This window comes from Sinohyriopsis cumingii, chromosome 6 (genome assembly GCF_028554795.1).
Source record: "Sinohyriopsis cumingii isolate HCF-2022 chromosome 6, ASM2855479v2, whole genome shotgun sequence".
Classification (NCBI taxonomy): Eukaryota; Metazoa; Mollusca; class Bivalvia; order Unionida; family Unionidae; genus Sinohyriopsis; species Sinohyriopsis cumingii.
The window spans coordinates 31,906,667-31,926,103 of NC_142966.1; the positions used below are offsets into that span (position 1 = coordinate 31,906,667).

The following is a 19,437-nucleotide window of genomic DNA, read 5'->3' on the forward strand; positions in this document are numbered from 1 at the left end:
TGGTGTTTGGGCTTATGTCTAGTCCTACAGTGTAAGAATATGGGTCATGGGCTGGTTTTTGTTTACTTCTACAATGTAAGAATATGGTACTTGGGCTGGTTTATGTCTAGTCCTACAATGTGAGAACTTAGTGTTTGGGCTTATGTCTAGTCCTACAATATAAGAATATGGGACATGGGCTGGTTTATGTCTAGACCTACAATGCAAGAATATGGGACATGGGCTGGTTTATGTCTAGTCCTACAATGTAAGAATATAGGATTTGGGCTGGTTTATGTTTACTTCTACAATGTAAGAATATGGTACTTGGGCTGGTTTATGTCTAGTCCTACAGGTAGGAATATGGGACTAGGGCTGGTTTATGTCTAGTTCTACAATGCAAGAATATGGGACATGGGCTGGTTTATGTCTATTCCTACAATGTAAGAATATAGGACATGGGCTGGTTTATGTCTAGTTCTACAATGTAAGAATATGATGCTTGGGCTGGTTTATGTCTAGTCCTACAATGTAAGAATATAGGATTTTGGGCTGGTTTATGTCTAGTTCTACAATGCAAGAATGTGGGACATGGGCTGGTTTTTGTTTACTTCTGCAATGTAAGAATATGGTGCTTGGACTGGTTTATGTCTAGTACTACAGTGCAAGAATATGGGATATGGGCTGGTTTATGTCTTGTCCTAAAATGTAGAATATAGTACTTGGGCTGGTTTATATCTAGTCCTACAGTGTAAGAATATGGTGCTTGGGCTGCTTTATGTCTAGTTCTACAATGTATGAATATAAGACTTGGGCTGGTTTATGTCTAGTCCTACAGTGTAAGAATATGGGCTGGTTTATATCTAGTCCTACAATGTAAGAATATGGTGCTTGGGCTGGTTTATGTCTGGTCCTACAATCTAAGATAATAGGACTCGGACTGGTTTATGTCTAGTCCAACAATGTAAGAATATGGGCTGGTTTATGTATTGTCCTACAATGTAAGAATATGGGCTGCTTTATGTCTAGTCCTACACTGTTAAACTTTGACCCTGAGATGTATGATTGCTGGTGGGGGGATATATATCATACTGCTTTAATACTCAATACCATGACATTCTGTACCAACTGTTTAGTGAAGGAAACTGGAGGCTGCAATTTGAAAAATAGTTCACAGCTGGCAGCCCATATTGATACTGTTACACAGCTTAGAGTCTAATTGCTTTCATCACACTCTACTTATTCTGATTGCTTTTTCCATACAAAAGCATAGCCTAGTCGCTGTATTTTTGAGAATGTGTTAACTGGCATTTCAGATGATTGAAGAGCAATGGAAACCAAGAAATGCCAAATTTGATCGAACTAAGGTTTCATTTTATTTAGCAAAATGAATATATATAATCACATTTACCACACATTTTGATTGCCATGAAAATTCTGATAACCCTGTGCTTATGAGAGGCAATAAATGAAAAAGAACAACAACCAGTTCATAGGTAATATTTATTTCTCTACTAAAAGTCATACATAGATTTACTGTACAATAGACAGTTATCAATATGCTGCAGTAAAAGTTCAGAAAAATAGTTCATTTATTTAAAGTTATCAAGTTATATAAATGTCTAGTCTCTAGTTAAGTACAAATTCACACACATAAATATTTTTCTTTGGTTTCTACTTTGTGCCCAGTGTTGTGCCCAACAGGTAGTAAATGGCTGTTTAAGTAACTTTGAACCTTGAACTTTTCTTCCAGTCACTTTATATTCATTTAATTCTGATGTGGGGTTTCTTCAACTCGAAATCAATTCAAATGTTGTTTTTTTTAATTATAAAGTCAGTATGATTTCTTATGCAAACATTAAAATATAAAACAATTAAAATAAGAACACCCAGATCAGATGCTTTCTTGATTATTTTGCAAGTAGATTAGGAAACACAAATTTGAAATTTTATTCAAATATCAAAACCAATTAAGCAAAAATCTTAACTGATCTATTAGGATATTTACAGTAAAAAAAACCCAACAAATCTACTGAATTTACATATTATGAAAAAAATTCCAAGTAAAGTTTAACAGCAAAATTACCATATCTCTCAATAAATATATCGACTAATATGTTTTAAATTGTTCCTTTTTCTTCATTTGTTGATCCTTTTCAACATCTTAAAACTAAATTCTGAGTATATAAATTGTGGCCATTACTTAATGGCAACATGGCAGTGAATGTTGGTGACATATGACATGCTGTTAAAAGCCATTCAAACTTGCTGCCTTACATGACAAAACTTTCATTTACATGCAGGTGTTGAGATCATCTTCAGATTTTTCCATTGTAAATTATTAACAGGAACATATTTTCATGAGAAATACTTAACTAAAATAATACTGATATTAAAGTGGAAAAGTAATCTATGTAGTATATTATATATCTGATAAGCAAAACTTATCACAGCAAAAGAAAAATATTTCTATAACCAGGACCACCCCAAAACAAGCACCACCAGCAAACCATGGAAAGTGTTATTACATTGTTATATTATTACATTGACAGAAAAAAAAAAACTAACAATGACAGAGACACAGTCTATCAATTTGGCCTCCTGTAGAATTTCACTGATGCATTTTATTCAATGAAAACAACTTAGAAAAGAGCTTAAAATTATCAATAACCTCTTACTATTTAAAATTCTGTACAACTTTCAGTTTTCAATCTTCCATGTGGGCTTTATATAATGACTTGCATTCCCAATTCAATATGTTTATTCTATGACACAAGTTACTAATTTGAATTAAATCTTGTTTGTACTCAAGTATTATCACCAATCAGTAAACTGGCAAGATAACATGAGGTATAATGGGATCACCATGTTACTAGGGTTATTTTCCATGATGATAAGTTAAATTATATTCTTCATCAGCTACAGTAAATTCCATGACTTGTATATGTTCACGGTAACTTCATAAACAAATAAATTTGTACAAAAGGTGTAAAATATCACAAGAATTTTGTAAAAGTTCAAGAAGAAAAAATTGGACGGAGGTGAAAAGAGCTCAAAGAAAAATATTTAGAACTCGTAGAATAACAGTTGTATGAGAAGTCTAAGACATCACAGACACGATACTGAATTATATGTGTATATAACCTGTGCATTAAACTAAAAACAATTAAATACACAATGATAAAAAAATAAAAAACCTGTCCAGCCTTATGATGAGGTTAATTCTTTTCACTATCAGCAGCAATTTCAGAATTCCCTTCAAATGCCTTGTTACATTACAAAAAAAAAATGGCAAGTTTTTCTTTGCTGCCTCTTACCATTAACCTGTATAATACAGAAACACATATCTGTAAAAGTTTCTTGTACCACTTTCCCAATTCCATTTACTTATCAAATTAAATACCAGGACCATATGAATCTGCAATAATTCCAGCATTTCCTTTCAGACCCTCATTACATTATCCAGTCAAAAATGTGTCTTCAGACATATCATCAGTTGACCTCAGCCATATCTTAAAAATCTATTACCTACAACCATTGGAATAAATATCTAAATACATGCAATAATGACATCTAAGTTGCAATTTAAAAACATCTAACAATAACAATACATGGATAAATATGTTCCAGAATGTTAACTAGTGACACATTCATAAAAATCCTTGAGAAATATCTAATCAATAAATGATGTCACCACATCTCTCACAATGCTGGTAGAGCCATTATGGCAAATCATATAAATTAACTGAGCAAACGTCTAGGCCATTTTGCTAGTAAGCTTCTGAAATAGAAAACAAAAATAAAAAGAATGCAATTGTTCACTTTTTCAGAATAAAATGCTGGAACACGTCCAACTAATTTATTTACTTATCTGAATTTTCTCAATGGTCATATGATAGAAATAAAATATTGTTAGTTTATTAACTGAATGGAGCAAATCAGTTTGATCTATAATTTTTTTTAATCAGTACTTTAAAAATTTTGCTGACCTTTGTTTCTCAAATTATAAATGTAAGAACTTTTTATTATTTCAAAATACTAATGTTAATAATTGATACTGTGTCAGAAAGCTTACATTACAGAAAGAAACTACCTGAATATGGATGTACTGAGACATTGCACACAGACACACACTCACACTGAAAACACAGGACACATCTTACAAGTAAGCTCAAAGCTTACAAATGATCATTGGCTAATTTTACATGTTGGACATGGGACATCATGTGCTCATAATTGTCTCATGCTTTTGTTTGGTTATCAATGTTTTCCAATTATTTAAATATTTACACATGTGAAACACTTGTCTCCTGGACTTATTAAAAGATGTGTACTATAAATGTATCAAGTACCTCAACCCATGTTGTTTTTCTTTTTTTTTATAAATTATATTGTGTCATGGTCTGTCAGCACATCTGACCTCTCTGACAAAATATGAGTAGATCTGGCTTGAATTTGAGGGAAAAAAGAAACAGTAACTATCTTTTATTATCATCTCCCAAGACTTGTTTGGGGAGCTGATAAAAATTACCACCGCACTTTACAGGAAATGATTATCAACAAAGTGTTCCATATTTTCAAGGTAGCAAATCTGCCTGTAGTTCATTAATTTTAATTTTTAAAAATAGAAGAGTTGAATAAAACTCTTGCTGGGTGAAATTCAACAGTGAATCAAGGAATTACAATAAATCAGCAGCAAATCTGAAAATGAAAAGACATTTTTTGGTACATTTGATATTTAAGTATATCAATGTTTTCTGTTTTGTTAAAACCTGAATATTTTTATATTAATGTTCACAAATAAGTGGCTGCCACTTTAATTTTTGGGACAATATCCAGCAAGAGCCATTAGATTATTAGAATCCATATATATATATATATATATATATATATATATATATATATATATATATATATATATCCAACAATGAAAGAGATGCATGCAGTTGCTTTTGGTTTGATCTTTGGAAATGATTTTACTACACTCCTCTATCTATATGGAATACTAACAAGATCCTGGGCAAGTATGCAAAAGTTCTTTGTACATGTTTACTATGTCATGACAAGTTCATTGATACATGGAGCAAAGATCAAATATATTCACAGTATGTGTGACTCCTGTCAATTTGAAGGCTTTTCAGTACAGCAGAAATTTAAAACCTTGATTTGGTTCATGTGCAATTATAAATCAAAAATGAAAGAATAAGGTAATAAGTTATGAATGTTTACATTTGAAAATCACTGCTCTGTAATCCTAATTTTTGTGCACAAAATTAATTTTCTTAATTTAGTATAGACTTTAATGGCAATAAATTATTACTAGCTTAATAGATAATAAACTATTATCTGCAGCTAAACCCAAATCTTATGTGTATAAATAACAATTTCATTGCAAATTATCATATTTTTTTCAAGTGTATGAAGTTAGGAGTAGAATGGTTATGCTGTAGGCAGGAAAAACGTGTACAAAGCAGGATTATATAAGGGTATTACACTAGAGAAGTATGAAAATTAAGTCTGAATCAGTCTAACAGGATAATACATACCTTTTAGACCCAAAGTAATAAGTATTATACAGTATAATGTTTATTACCTGGATTTTTTTCAGACTAATGAATCTTCTGGACTGAATTACTATCCATTTTACATGAACAGTCTATTTTTAATGCATTTAAATTTCATCTTGTTAATTATTTAGACTTTTTTAAAGTCACCAAACATGTCAAGAGAAAAAAAACATTTCACTGTATTCAAGCTTAGATTACTGATTACCTCCCTGAAATAACTGTCTGCAATCTCATGGCTTATTTTTTCATACAAAAAGTATCACAGAAATTTAATACCTGAACAACGTTAGAACTTCCATAAAAAAAAATAACAATAATAATATTGAGTATACTTAGAATTTATTACAACTGTATTCCTATCAAAGACCATACTAGTCTAGTCTTTCCAGCATCTTTTTATGATGTCACCACAGAAAAGAAAATAAAAGGCATATACCAATAAGGTGACTATGTTAAGAAGATAATATATAAAAAAAATTAATGAATGCCAAAATGTACTCTGCCAATTTTGATTGAAAGTGTTTTAGTGGTTGTTGAACAAAAGTATAAAATACCAAGTGCTGATGGAAGATGCATTATGTATGATAGGTGACACATAAAAGATGATACATAATGGCCGCAGAACCATATTATATGCTCACTTGACCTTTTGGCAAATGAGCTACAAATAGCTAAAAAGATTGGGAAAGAAGGGTTTTTGTCACAAAATTAGAAAAATATAGGAGCTTATATAAAAAAAAAATGGGAAAAAGTTTGAAAAGTTGAGGATAAAGGGTCACTGGAAGGTACATGGTTTGACCAAAGAGAGGACACTTTTCCAGAATATATAAATCTTACTAAAAGCAGAATAATATTTACAGAGTCCCAATTCACATTTTAGGTACCTGAATACAAGATACAACCCCTTAACAATATTGATCCAGATCAGACAATTTAAACTTTATTTTTGTATGACAGAAGTTAAGGAAAAAAATAATGATTTTGCTGTTTTGCATTTTATGACTTTCCATTTAAGGCTTGTTTAGAACGCATAACTAGTAAAAAGTTTCAAACCATAAAATCAACAAATCAACTCTTATTTTTACATAAAAAAAGATTTATCTCCCTTGTGACAAACATTAAGATCAGTAGAACAAGCTGATCTGAGTCAATAATTTTGTAAACAGCTGTTTCTTAAGGCTCTATATGTATCTTATAATAAAATTTAAAAGGCAGAGCACGTTTTACTAAACAAACACTACAAACAATAGTAAAAACAGCTAGCATCATGTATTCATAGGGTATAGACAAAATTCCTTCCACAAATAAAATCATAAAAATATTTCCATAGAATATTTCTCTATGATAACATAAAAATAAAGTCATGGAATCTTTATATTAATAAACATGTACAAGATAAATATATAAATGGAAAGAACATAGAGTGAGTTTTGTAAAATTTCTGAATAAGATATTTTGCTCTCATATTATGTGCAAGAGAACAAATGACTATATTTCTTTGAAGAAAAACAAGTTAGTATAAAATGAGTATGAAAAATATTTGTATAACTTATTGAGAAAAACAAGGATAGAAATTCTGCTTCCTTTTATGCCTTAAAGAAATTATATCTTCAAGGTTATTTTCTTTTCAGACATTTTACTGGTTTGAGAATGCAAACTGCTGTACAGAGAAATTATATCTTCAAGGTTATTTTCTTTCCAGAAATTTTACAGTTTGAGAATACAAACTACTGTGCAGAGATTGAACAAAGGCATATAAACTTTTACAAAGATGAGATATAGGTCAAAAAACTAGCACATAGGTAAGGAAAACATATTCAGGTGTGAAAAGAGGTGCAAAAGGTGAAAACAACTCGGGTGTAACCAGGTAAGAAGGAAGAGATGGAATATCATAATGCTGCCAGGTATGTTGTTAGCTGGACAAATCACTCAGGCCACAGTGTTAGTATCTCACCACCGACCTGCAGTGTATGGGCTGGTTGCTCGACGTGGGCTGGGGGATCTACTGCGGGGCCTGCGCGCTGGGCTGACTGAGCGAGACCTTGAGCGGGAGCGACTTGGGCTCAGGGAGCGGGTGGGGCTTCTGCTTCTGCGAGTGCTTCCCTATAAGTTGAAATATTTATGTTTGTAACTACACAATTTATACTAAAAACTCCATACAATGACTTATTACTCAAATTTCAGTAAAATATTATTTTAAATCAATTTAATTGTTTTATCAAAGACATTGTTTGCATTATGGTTTAATTAAAAAGCTTGTACAAAAACAGTAAATTTGGAAAAGAAGAAATTCAATTCAGACAAGCAGGTCGGCAAGGTCTTCATTTGAGTTACAACAATTACGGAGACCATATATCATCTGCCTAAAGATTATATCAATCTTTTTTCTTGCTTTTTTACATAAATCTAATTTTGTACTAATTTTAATCATACATACATATCAAAATTTTGTCACCCATTTGTAAGAAATCAGTAATACCTAAAGAACTCTGTTAAAACCAACAACAATTTATGGGGACTAACCACCCTTACATATATAAAATAATCTGGGATTCAAACCAATCATAATATGTACAGTTCTACTGAAAAAATTGACCCATTAGCTCTTTGGAATATGCCTATATGCCAATATGGGGTTTATGTTTCCAAAAAATTCAATGAGTCATTGGAACTAAAAGAACTATAAAAGGTTTCAAAAATATTGTGTTGGTACAGCTCTCATACAGTGTAACGCCCTTCATTATAATATAGTCCTTGCTGTTATGCAAGGACCATCATGGACACCATTTTTTTAAGTAGTAATAAAGTCATACATATAGTGTACTTAATTATAAGGTGGTCTCACAATCAAGTTCAGTACTCTATGGCTCCCAAGGACAGTGTTATAATGAGGGAATACTGTATCAGTAAGCATGGGATGTTTCTATTCCTTTTCTTTGTTATGAAGAAGTCAGACATCAGGACTGAATTCTTTTGTGCTGAATGTGACAATTCTGTGCTACCAATGTGAACACCCAAACATACAGATATTGCGAAGAACTCCCATACATACAGATATTGCAATGAACATACCAATGTGAACACCCAAACATACATATATTGCAACGAACACCCAAACATACAGATATTGCAATGAACATACTAATGTGAACACCCAAACATACAGATATTGCAATACACATAAGAAGTTGTATATTACTAACAAACAGATGTAGATACTCTTGAAAATGATATTCCCCACTAAACCCTTTTGTAATATAAAAAAGCTTACGAGGGAAGCACCCCTGCGTGTACATGATTCACCCTTCATGACGACACGAACTCCCTGCATCAGAGCAGCCCAGATGTGGTGGTTCACAAGCGGAGCAGTGTACTCTGAGTCATAGCTGCGGCGGTACCTAAGAAAAAGAAAATTCAGTCATGGAAACAAATATGATTCAATTTTGATGGAAATATTTTCTGCACATAAAGCAACAATAATGTTTCAGAATTCCAGAATTTTCATAACCAAACATCTGAATCAATTTTGCATATGTTAGAAATATTAATCCTGTCTGAACTCTGACACTCAGCCTACATGTAATTATACTCGTGTTCATGTGGAGAAGTCTGATATGGGTTGTACAGAACTGACTACATATCACTACGATTCCCTGATTACCTGATAATATCATATGATTCCCAGACTTCATGGCAAAATATGATTCCCTTACCTGTTGGCAGAAAATGATTCCCTTACCTAATGGCAGCATGCTTCTGTTACCCACCAGCAGCATATGATTCCCTTACATGATGGCAGTAATCTGCTGTAAGTGCAATACTAATCATTCTTAAATGCCAATAAATGTTTAGCTACTATTGTATTTAATGTTTGTATTTGAATGTTTTCTCATACATTCTTTAGTGAGTACTTTAAAGGATTTACTCTAAATTAAACTTTTGTGAGCATTGAAACATGCCTAGTCAAAAGAAATAATAATAATAGACTATAATAATAGACTATGAGTGCAAAAACTCCTTCCTTGCAGATAAATGTTACAATATGACATTAACCAGTGGCTCTGACATTTCCAGTAAAAGGACTATATCCTGACTTTTCTGTGCTTTGATTGAACATATACAGTTATCATAGTACCTGTAAGCATCACAAATTGTGATATTTTTACTTTGTTTAGACATGTACAGTTATCACTGCATATGTGAACATCATATATTTTGTTTGTGTATTTGCTGCTTTGTATGGACATACGTACAGCTATCACTGTAAAAATTCATGTAAACATCGCAAAATTGTGAAATTTGTTACTTTGTTTGGATATATACAGTTATCACTGCACATGTAACTTACATCACAAATTGTGACAGTTACTGCTAAAAAAGCACAGCCTCAATGGTAAACATCATATTCTTTCAGAAAAAGTATGGTTTCTTTGTTAAAGGTTTCCATCATTATTTAACTCTTTTGTGGAGATATAACTGATCATGTACCTTGTCTGTCCAACCATGAATTCTTTTATTTTTGTGGCTGTGTTTAAGCTGTGAGAAACATCAAATTTTTAGCAAGTTTTTGTTGAGTTTCAGACTCATTTTTTTATATCATTTATGGCATTTACCAGTGTTGAAGACATTTACATGGTCTACAGCAGTATTTACAGCAAATGTCAATATTTCTAGGCGTTTTACCAGTGTCTATGAGATTTACCAGTGTCTATGAGGTTTACCAGTGTCTATGAGATTTACCAGTGTCTATGAGGTTTACCAGTGTCTTTGAGATTTACCAGTGTCTGAGGTTTACCAGTGTCTATGAGATTTACCAGTGCCTACGAGATTTACCAGTGCTATGAGATTTACCAGTGTCTATGAGGTTTACCAGTGCCTATGAGATTTACAGCAATATTGCATCCAGTAAATGCCACACTGTGACATCAATGGCAACACTGCATGTTATATCACAGATAAATGTCATTTGTAAAATTTACAGGTTCAACATACCATGTAATCAAAATAGATAAATACGATAGAAACCTGTACTGGGAAGCTAAATGTCAGAGTTGTCTTACAGAACTCATTTTCTAGGGTATACTTCACGGTGTACCAAATCAGTACATATTTAAATATGGTGTTCACACTTTTCCTGTATGCTCCAGATCTAAGTATTATTCTCCAACTTGATAGTATCCTGCTTGATGCTGGATGTCTCCTATTATTATTATGTTTGGTTTGGTGTTTTTTGGCACTGCTGTGCAAGTAGGTTATGTACTGCTGAGTTGATTGGAGTAAAGTGCCTTGCCCAAGGACACACATTGGTAGCTGATCCAGGCTGGTATGATGGTAGAATCTGAACCGGCACCTTTACAAATGCATGTCTGACATGCTAAATAATGTGCCTTCATGGTGCCTGTCTTCATTAGTCACCTCTTATAACATACAGGTTAGTGCATTGGGTGTATTGCACATCCACAAGCCAGCAAGGGATAGTGCATTGGGTCTATTGCACATCCACAAGCCAGCAAGGGATAGTGCATTGGGTCTGCTACATGTCCAAATGCAGCAAGAGATAGCGCATTGGGCCTGTTACATGTCCAAATGCCTGCAAGAGATAGTGTATTGGGCCTGTTACATGTCCAAATGCCAGCAAGAGATAGTGCATTGGGCCTGTTACATGTCCAAATGCCTGCAAGAGATAGTGTATTGGGCCTGTTACATGTCCAAATGCCAGCAAGAGATAGTGCACTGGGCCTGTTACATGTCCAAATGCCAGCAAGAGATAGTGCATTGGGCCTGTTACATGTCCAAATGCCAGCAAGGGATAGTGCATTGGGCCTGTTAAATGTCCAAAATGCCAGCAAGAGATAGTGCATTGGGCCTGTTACATGTCCAAATGCCAGCAAGGGATAGTGCATTGGGCCTGTTACATGTCCAAATGCCTGCAAGAGATAGTGCACTGGGCCTGTTACATGTCCAAATGCCTGCAAGAGATAGTGTATTGGGCCTGTTCTACATCTGCAAATGCCAGCAAGGGATAGTGCATTGGGCCTGTTACATGTCCAAATGCCAGCAAGGGATAGTGCATTGGGCCTGTTCTACATCTGCAAATGCCAGCAAGGGATAGTGCATTGGGCCTGTTCTACATCTGCAAATGCCAGCAAGAGATAGTGCATTGGGCCTGTTACATATCCAAATGCCAGCAAGAGATAGTGTATTGGGCCTGTTCTACATCTGCAAATGCCAGCAAGGGATAGTGCATTGGGCCTGTTACATGTCCAAATGCCAGCAAGGGATAGTGCATTGGGCCTGTTCTACATCTGCAAATGCCAGCAAGGGATAGTGCATTGGGCCTGTTCTACATCTGTAAATGCCAGCAAGAGATAGTGCATTGGACCTGTTACATATCCAAATGCCAGCAAGAGATAGTGTATTGGGCCTGTTCTACATCTGCAAATGCCAGCAAGGGATAGTGCATTGGGCCTGTTACATGTCCAAATGCCAGCAAGGGATAGTGCATTGGGCCTGTTCTACATCTGCAAATGCCAGCAAGAGATAGTGCATTGGGCCTGTAACATGTCCAAATGCCAGCAAGAGATAGTGCATTGGGCCTGTTACATGTCCAAATGCCAGCAAGAGATAGTGCACTGGGCCTGTTACATGTCCAAATGCCAGCAAGTGATAGGGCATTGGGCCTGTTACATGTCCAAATGCCAGCAAGGGATAATGCATTTGGCCTGTTGCATGTCCAAATGCCTGCAAGGGATAGTGCACTGGGCCTGTTCTACATCTGCAAGCCTGCAAGGGATAGCACACTGGGCCTATTCTACATCTGCAAGCCTGCAAGGGATAGTGCACTGGGCCTGTTCTACATCTGCAAGCCTGCAAGGGATAGCACATTGGGCCTATTCCACATCTGCAAGCCTGCAAGGGATAGTGCACTGGGCCTGTTCTACATTTGCAAGCCTGCAAGGGATAGCACACTGGACCTATTCTACATCTGCAAGCCTGCAAGGGATAGTGTATTGGACCTGTGCTACATCTGCAAGCCTGCAAGGGATAGCACATTGAGCTTGTGCTACATCTGCAAGCCTGCAAACGATAGTGCAATGTGCCTGTTCTAATATGCAAACCTTGCAAGGGATGGTACATTGGGTCTTTTCAATATTTTCAAACCTGCAAGGGACAGTACACTGGACCTGTTCTACATCTGCAAGCATGCAGTGGATAGTGCACTGGGCCTGTTCTACATCTGCAAGCCTATAATGGATAGTGCATTGGGCCTATTCTACATCTGCAAGCCTGGAGTGGATAGTGCATTGGGCCTATTCTACATCTGCAAGCATGCAGTGGATAGACTATTGGGCCTATTCTACATCTGCAAGCATGCAGTGGATAGTGTACTGGGCCTGTTCTACATCTGCAAGCATGCAGTGGATATTGTATTGGGCCTATTCTACATCTACACGCAAGCAGTGGATAGTGTAATGGGCCTATTCTACATCTGCAAGCATGCAGTGGATAGTGTATTGGGCCTATTCTACATCTGCAAGCATGCAGTGGATAGTGTATTGGGCCTATTCTACATCTGCAAGCATGCAGTGGATAGTGCAATATGACTGTTCTATATCTGCAAGCCTGCAGTGGATAGTGCAGTGGGCCTATTCTACATCTGCAAGCATGCAGTGGATAGTGCATTGGGACTGTTCTACATCTGCAAGCATGCAGTGGATAGTGCAATATGACTGTTCTATATCTGCAAGCCTGCAGTGGATAGTGCAGTGGGCCTATTCTACATCTGCAAGCATGCAGTGGATAGTGCATTGGGACTGTTCTACATCTGCAAGCATGCAGTGGATAGTGCACTGGGCCTGTTCTACATCTGCAAGCCTATAATGGATAGTGCACTGGGCCTATTCTACATCTGCAAGCCTGCAGTGGATAGTGCATTGGGCCTATTCTACATATGCAAGCCTATAATGGATAGTGTATTAGGCCTGTTCTACATCTGCAAGCATGCAGTGAATAGTGTATTGGGCCTATTCTACATCTGCAAGCCTGCAGCTGATAGTGTATTGGGCCTGTTCTACATCTGCAATCCTGCAGTGGATAGTGTATTGGGCCTATTTTACACCTACAAGCATGCAGTGGATAGTGTATTGGGCCTATTCTACATCTACAAGCATGCAGTGGATAGTGCAATATGACTGTTCTGTATCTGCAAGCATGCAGTGGATAGTGTATTGGGCCTATTCTACATCCGCAAGCATGCAGTGGATAGTGTATTGGGCCTATTCTACATCCGCAAGCATGCAGTGGATAGTGTATTGGACCTATTCTACATCCGCAAGCCTGCAGTGGATAGTGTATTGGGCCTATTCTACATCTGCAAGCATGCAGTGGATAGTGTATTGGGCCTATTCTACATCTGCAAGCCTGCAGAGGATAGTGTATTGGGCCTATTCTACATCTGCAAGCACGCAGTGGATAGTGTATTGGGCCTATTCTACATCTGCAAGCATGCAGTGGATAGTGTATTGGGCCTATTCTATATCTGCAAGCCTGCAGAGGATAGTGTATTGGGCCTATTCTACATCCGCAAGCCTGCAGTGGATAGTTTATTGGGCCTATTCTACATCTGCAAGCATGCAGTGGATAGTGTATTGGGCCTATTCTACATCTGCAAGCATGCAGTGGATAGTATATTGGGCCTATTCTACATCTGCATGCATGCAGTGGATAGTGTATTGGGCCTATTCTACATCTGCAAGCATGCATGGATAGTGTATTGGGCCTATTCTACATCCGCAAGCCTGCAGTGGATAGTGTATTGGGCCTATTCTACATCTGCAAGCATGCAGTGGATAGTGTATTGGGCCTATTCTACATCTGCAAGCATGCAGTGGATAATGTATTGGGCCTATTCTACATCTGCATGCATGCAGTGGATAGTGTATTGGGCCTATTCTACATCCGCAAGCATGCAGTGGATAGTGTATTGGGCCTATTCTACATCTGCAAGCATGCAGTGGATAGTGTATTGGGCCTATTCTACATCTGCAAGCCTGCAGTGGATAGTGCATTGGGCCTATTCTACATCTGCAAGCATGCAGTGGATAGTGTATTGGGCCTATTCTACATCTGCAAGCATGCAGTGGATAGTGTATTGGGCCTATTCTACATCCGCAAGCATGCAGTGGATAGTGTATTGGGCCTATTTTACATCTGCAAGCCTGCAGTGGATAGTGTATTGGGTCTATTCTACATCTGTAAGCATGCAGTGGATAGTGCACAGGGCCTATTCTACATCTGCAAGCATGCAGTGGATAGTGCATAATTTTTCATACCATTTTGTCTGCTATTCACCACAGTCCATAAAGATGACAATTCATTTTTGTATTTTAAGTTTTTGTTACTCAGAATTTTTTCTTTCATATTTTATTATGAAAATAACAACATCTGTACTAAGCATTTACCTGAAAATGATTATTAATATTATTTACTTATAATTATTTTTGTGCATTAATAAATGTCATTGACAAAAAGTAAATTAACTATAGACAAAAGTTTAAGGACTTGTATGATTGACTGCAAATGGCAATTAGAGGTTCAGTACAGGACCAATAAGTTATGACGATTTTTCTGACTCACTTGGTACTATCATAGAGCTCTGCATCAGTGGCAACAGCAATATCCAGTGGGTGGGCTAAGGCACTCATCTGCCATGCAATCTTGACAGCCTCACGGATGAAGGGCTGGATGACTGCAAATGTGGCATCTGGTGGAAGGAAGATCTTGGGATTGCGGTTCAAGGCACGAATGACATCCTGAAACATGAGGGTAATTGTTTCTTAGCTGATGCAAAAATAGTCACCTTTAAAAGTATGAAAATTAAGATTATCTACCATGTATTCATTAATTTTCATGCGTATAAATTTTTATTTTGAAGTTTTGCAAAAGACATTTCTGTTGGTACTATAAGTTGTCTACTGGGGAAGTGTTCCTAGTACTGTAAGTTGTCTATTGAGGAAGTGGTCCTAGTACTATAAGTTGTCTACTGAGGAAGTGGTCCTAGTACTGTAAGTTGTCTACTGAGGAAGTGGTCCTAGTACTGTAAGTTGTCTACTGGGGAAGTGGTCCTAGTACTGTAAGTTGTCTACTGACGAAGTGGTCCTAGTACTGTAAGTTGTCTATTGAGGAAGTGGTCCTAGTACTGTAAGTTGTCTACTGGGGAAGTGGTCCTAGTACTGTAAGTTGTCTACTGGGGAAGTGGTCCTAGTACTGCAAGTTGTCTACTGGGGAAGTGGTCCTGGTACTGTAAGTTGTCTACTGAGGAAGTGGTCCTAGTACTGTAAGTTGTCTACTGGGGAAGTGGTCCTAGTACTGTAAGCTGTCTATTGAGGAAGTGGGCCTAGTACTGTAAGTTGTCTACTGGGGAAGTGGTCGTAGTACTGTAAGTTGTCTACTTGGGAAGTGGTCCTAGTACTGTAAGTTGTCTACTGGGGAAGTGGTCCTAGTACTGTAAGTTGTCTACTGGGGAAGTGGTCCTAGTACTGTAAGTTGTCTACTGGGGAAGTGGTCCTAGTACTGTAAGTTGTCTACTGGGGAAGTGGTCCTAGTACTGTAAGTTGTCTACTGGGGAAGTGGTTCCAGTACTGTAAGTTGTCTATTGAGGAAGTGGTCCTAGTACTGTAAGTTGTCTACTGGGGAAGTGGTCCTAGTACTGTAAGTTGTCTACTGGGGAAGTGGTCCTAGTACTGTAAGCTGTCTATTGAGGAAGTGGTCCTAGTACTGTAAGTTGTCTACTGGGGAAGTGGTCCTAGTACTGTAAGTTGTCTACTGGGGAAGTGGTCCTAGTACTGTAAGTTGTCTACTGGGGAAGTGGTCCTAGTACTGCAAGTTGTCTACTGGGGAAGTGGTCCTAGTACTGCAAGTTGTCTACTGGGGAAGTGGTCCTGGTACTGTAAGTTGTCTACTGAGGAAGTGGTCCTAGTACTGTAAGTTGTCTACTGGGGAAGTGGTCCTAGTACTGTAAGTTGTCTACTGGGGAAGTGGTCCTAGTACTGTAAGTTGTCTACTGGGGAAGTGGTCCTAGTACTGTAAGTTGTCTACTGGGGAAGTGGTCCTAGTACTGTAAGTTGTCTACTGGGGAAGTGGTCCTAGTACTGTAAGTTGTCTACTGGAGGAGTGGTCCTAGTACTGTAAGTTGTCTACTGTAAGTTGTCTACTGGGGAAGTGGTCCTAGTACTGTAAGTTGTCTATTGGGGAAGTGGTCCTAGTACTGTAAGTTGTCTACTGAGGAAGTGGTCCCAGTACTGTAAGTTGTCTACTGGGGAAGTGGTCCTAGTACTGTAAGTTGTCTACTGACGAAGTGGTCCTAGTACTGTAAGTTGTCTACTGAGGAAGTGGTCCTAGTACTGTAAGTTGTCTACTGGGGAAGTGGTCCTAGTACTGTAAGATGTCTACTGGGGAAGTGGTCCTAGTACTGCAAGTTGTCTACTGGGGAAGTGGTCCTGGTTCTGTAATTTGTCTACTGAGGAAGTGGTCCTAGTACTGTAAGTTGTCTACTGGGGAAGTGGTCCTAGTACTGTAAGCTGTCTATTGAGGAAGTGGTCCTAGTACTGTAAGTTGTCTACTGGGGAAGTGGTCCTAGTACTGTAAGTTGTCTACTTGGGAAGTGGTCCTAGTACTGTAAGTTGTCTACTGGGGAAATGGTCCTAGTACTGTAAGTTGTCTACTTGGGAAGTGGTCCTAGTACTGTAAGTTGTCTACTGGGAAAGTGATCCTAGTACTGTAAGTTGTCTACTGGGGAAGTGGTTCTAGTACTGTAAGTTGTCTATTGAGGAAGTGGTCCTAGTACTGTAAGTTGTCTACTGGGGAAGTGGTCCTAGTACTGTAAGTTGTCTACTGGGGAAGTGGTCCTAGTACTGTAAGTTGTCTACTGAGGAAGTGGTCCTAGTACTGTAAGTTGTCTACTGAGTAAGTGGTCCTAGTACTGTAAGTTGTCTACTGGGGAAGTGGTCCTAGTACTGTAAGTTGTCTACTGGGGAAGTGGTCCTAGTACTGTAAGTTGTCTACTGGGGAAGTGGTCCTAGTACTGTAAGCTGTCTATTGGGGAAGTGGTCCTAGTACTGTAAGTTGTCTACTGGGGAAGTGGTCCTAGTACTGTAAGTTGTCTACTGGGGAAGTGGTCCTAGTACTGTAAGTTGTCTACTGGGGAAGTGGTCCTAGTACTGTAAGTTGTCTACTGGGGAAGTGGTCCTAGTACTGTAAGTTGTCTACTGGGGAAGTGGTCCTAGTACTGTAAGTTGTCTACTGTAAGTTGTCTACTGGGGAAGTGGTCCTAGTACTGTAAGTTGTCTATTGGGGAAGTGGTCTTAGTACTGTAAGTTGTCTACTAGGGAAGTGGTCCTATTTTTAACACAGAAGAAACATTGTTCATTGGATCATACAATTTAGGTTCTGTAGCAACCATGAAATACACAAAAATAAGTCCGCACCAAAAATAATGACTTCACAGAATCTGACATGAAGACAAGAAAATCATAGAATTTGGGGTCCAAAACTTATTTTAAAAAAGCCTTCTCTTCCAATATATAAGGATGGGACATAAAATATTAACAAATTACATTGATTAATTTAAAAGGATTTAATGCATTACTCACTGAAACCATGCCTGGCAGATCATAGAGGTCACTGTTCCTGTTGATGTAGTCCTGCACTGCTTCCTCTAGGGTTTCAGGGCCAAGGTGAGTTGCAGCCAGGTTAGCCCGCACCTTCATCTTGAACTGGCGGAAGGCAAGCTTAGCAACACTGAAGGCTTCCTAGTTTTGAAGAAATCAAACACCGGATCATATTTGTGAAAACAATTGCAATAAATACAGAAAATGGAACAGTTAAAGCAAAGAGAAACCAAGTGAGGTTGAGAAACTAGCAAAATTCAAAAACCATTGGAAAATGCTGTGAAAAATTATAGCCATATTTATACGACTTAATGAATGACCTAGAACATGATGATGTTTACAATAATAAAAAAAACTCTTCCTGGATGCATGATGATGTTTACAATAATAAAAAAAAAACTCTTCCTGGATGCATTTGTTTTTACAATACATTACACTTCTTAAAAGAATGTAAATTTTAAAAAAGCCAACAAAAAAAAACCCAAAAGCAATATACAGAAATTGTCCCAACTACATTTTTGTAGCATAACATGGAAAAAAGGTAGCTTCTCCTCTGCAAAAAAATATTGTATTTCCTCATTAATCTAAACCAGTACTTCAAGATTAAAATACAATCATTATAGTTTTATACAGTACAAGGTTAGGAAACATAACTCACTAGTCTTTGCAAGGATATGAAAGGTGAGTTTTATACATACAGTGTACACACAATGTTTAAAATTCAGTCCTATAGAGGTGCCAGTGATAAAAATGCTTTCATTACAACAACAACAAAAACAAAAACACTACTAAAGAAGAATTTCTCTTTCAATTTTGACAAATAGAACAATATGTTAGAAAACAGTATATATAATTTGCCTCATATTATACAGTTATTATAAGCTACTGCTTGGGTGAATATCAAGTTTTATGAACCAGACATCAAGGATCTTATACGAGTGCTCTCAAATGAAATATCTGAAACATGTTGAATACTTTTTTGGCAAAAGAAAGACTTAAATTAACTGGTAAGGTCTGTAGATTTTGTTTGAACTGAGCAAAGATTTAAAATTCTGTTTATCACATGATGAAAAATACTGGACTCGAAAACTGCAGATATGTGTTGTGAATGACTTTGAAATATGTTTGGATGGCTCAATACTGTCTTGCATGATGTAATGATGTAATTTTTAACATCAAGAGCTATTATTGTATGTGCCACACACAGAAAAATCATCACATGA

At 37.0% G+C, this 19,437-nt stretch overlaps 1 protein-coding gene across 7 annotated transcripts in view; it reads right to left on the reverse strand.

The window, feature by feature from the left end:
• Positions 1–1,468: 1,468 nt before the first annotated feature.
• Positions 1,469–19,437, reverse strand: part of LOC149796581 (mitochondria-eating protein-like) — a 65,482-nt gene continuing 47,513 nt past the window's right edge. For 5 of the 7 annotated variants that reach the window (XM_089961292.1, XM_089961291.1, XM_089961289.1 and 2 more), the window contains exons 7-11: positions 18,197–18,355; positions 15,183–15,358; positions 8,818–8,944; positions 7,508–7,649; positions 1,469–3,760 (exon numbers count right to left, since the gene is read on the reverse strand). In XM_089961292.1, the coding sequence (XP_089817418.1) occupies positions 3,750–3,760; positions 7,508–7,649; positions 8,818–8,944; positions 15,183–15,358; positions 18,197–18,355 (615 nt within the window). In that variant the 3' untranslated portion in view covers positions 1,469–3,749. Of the gene's footprint in view, positions 3,761–7,496; positions 7,650–8,817; positions 8,945–15,182; positions 15,359–18,196; positions 18,356–19,437 lie in introns of those variants that run through there. The other 2 variants (XM_089961294.1, XM_089961296.1) reach the window with 1 other exon arrangement.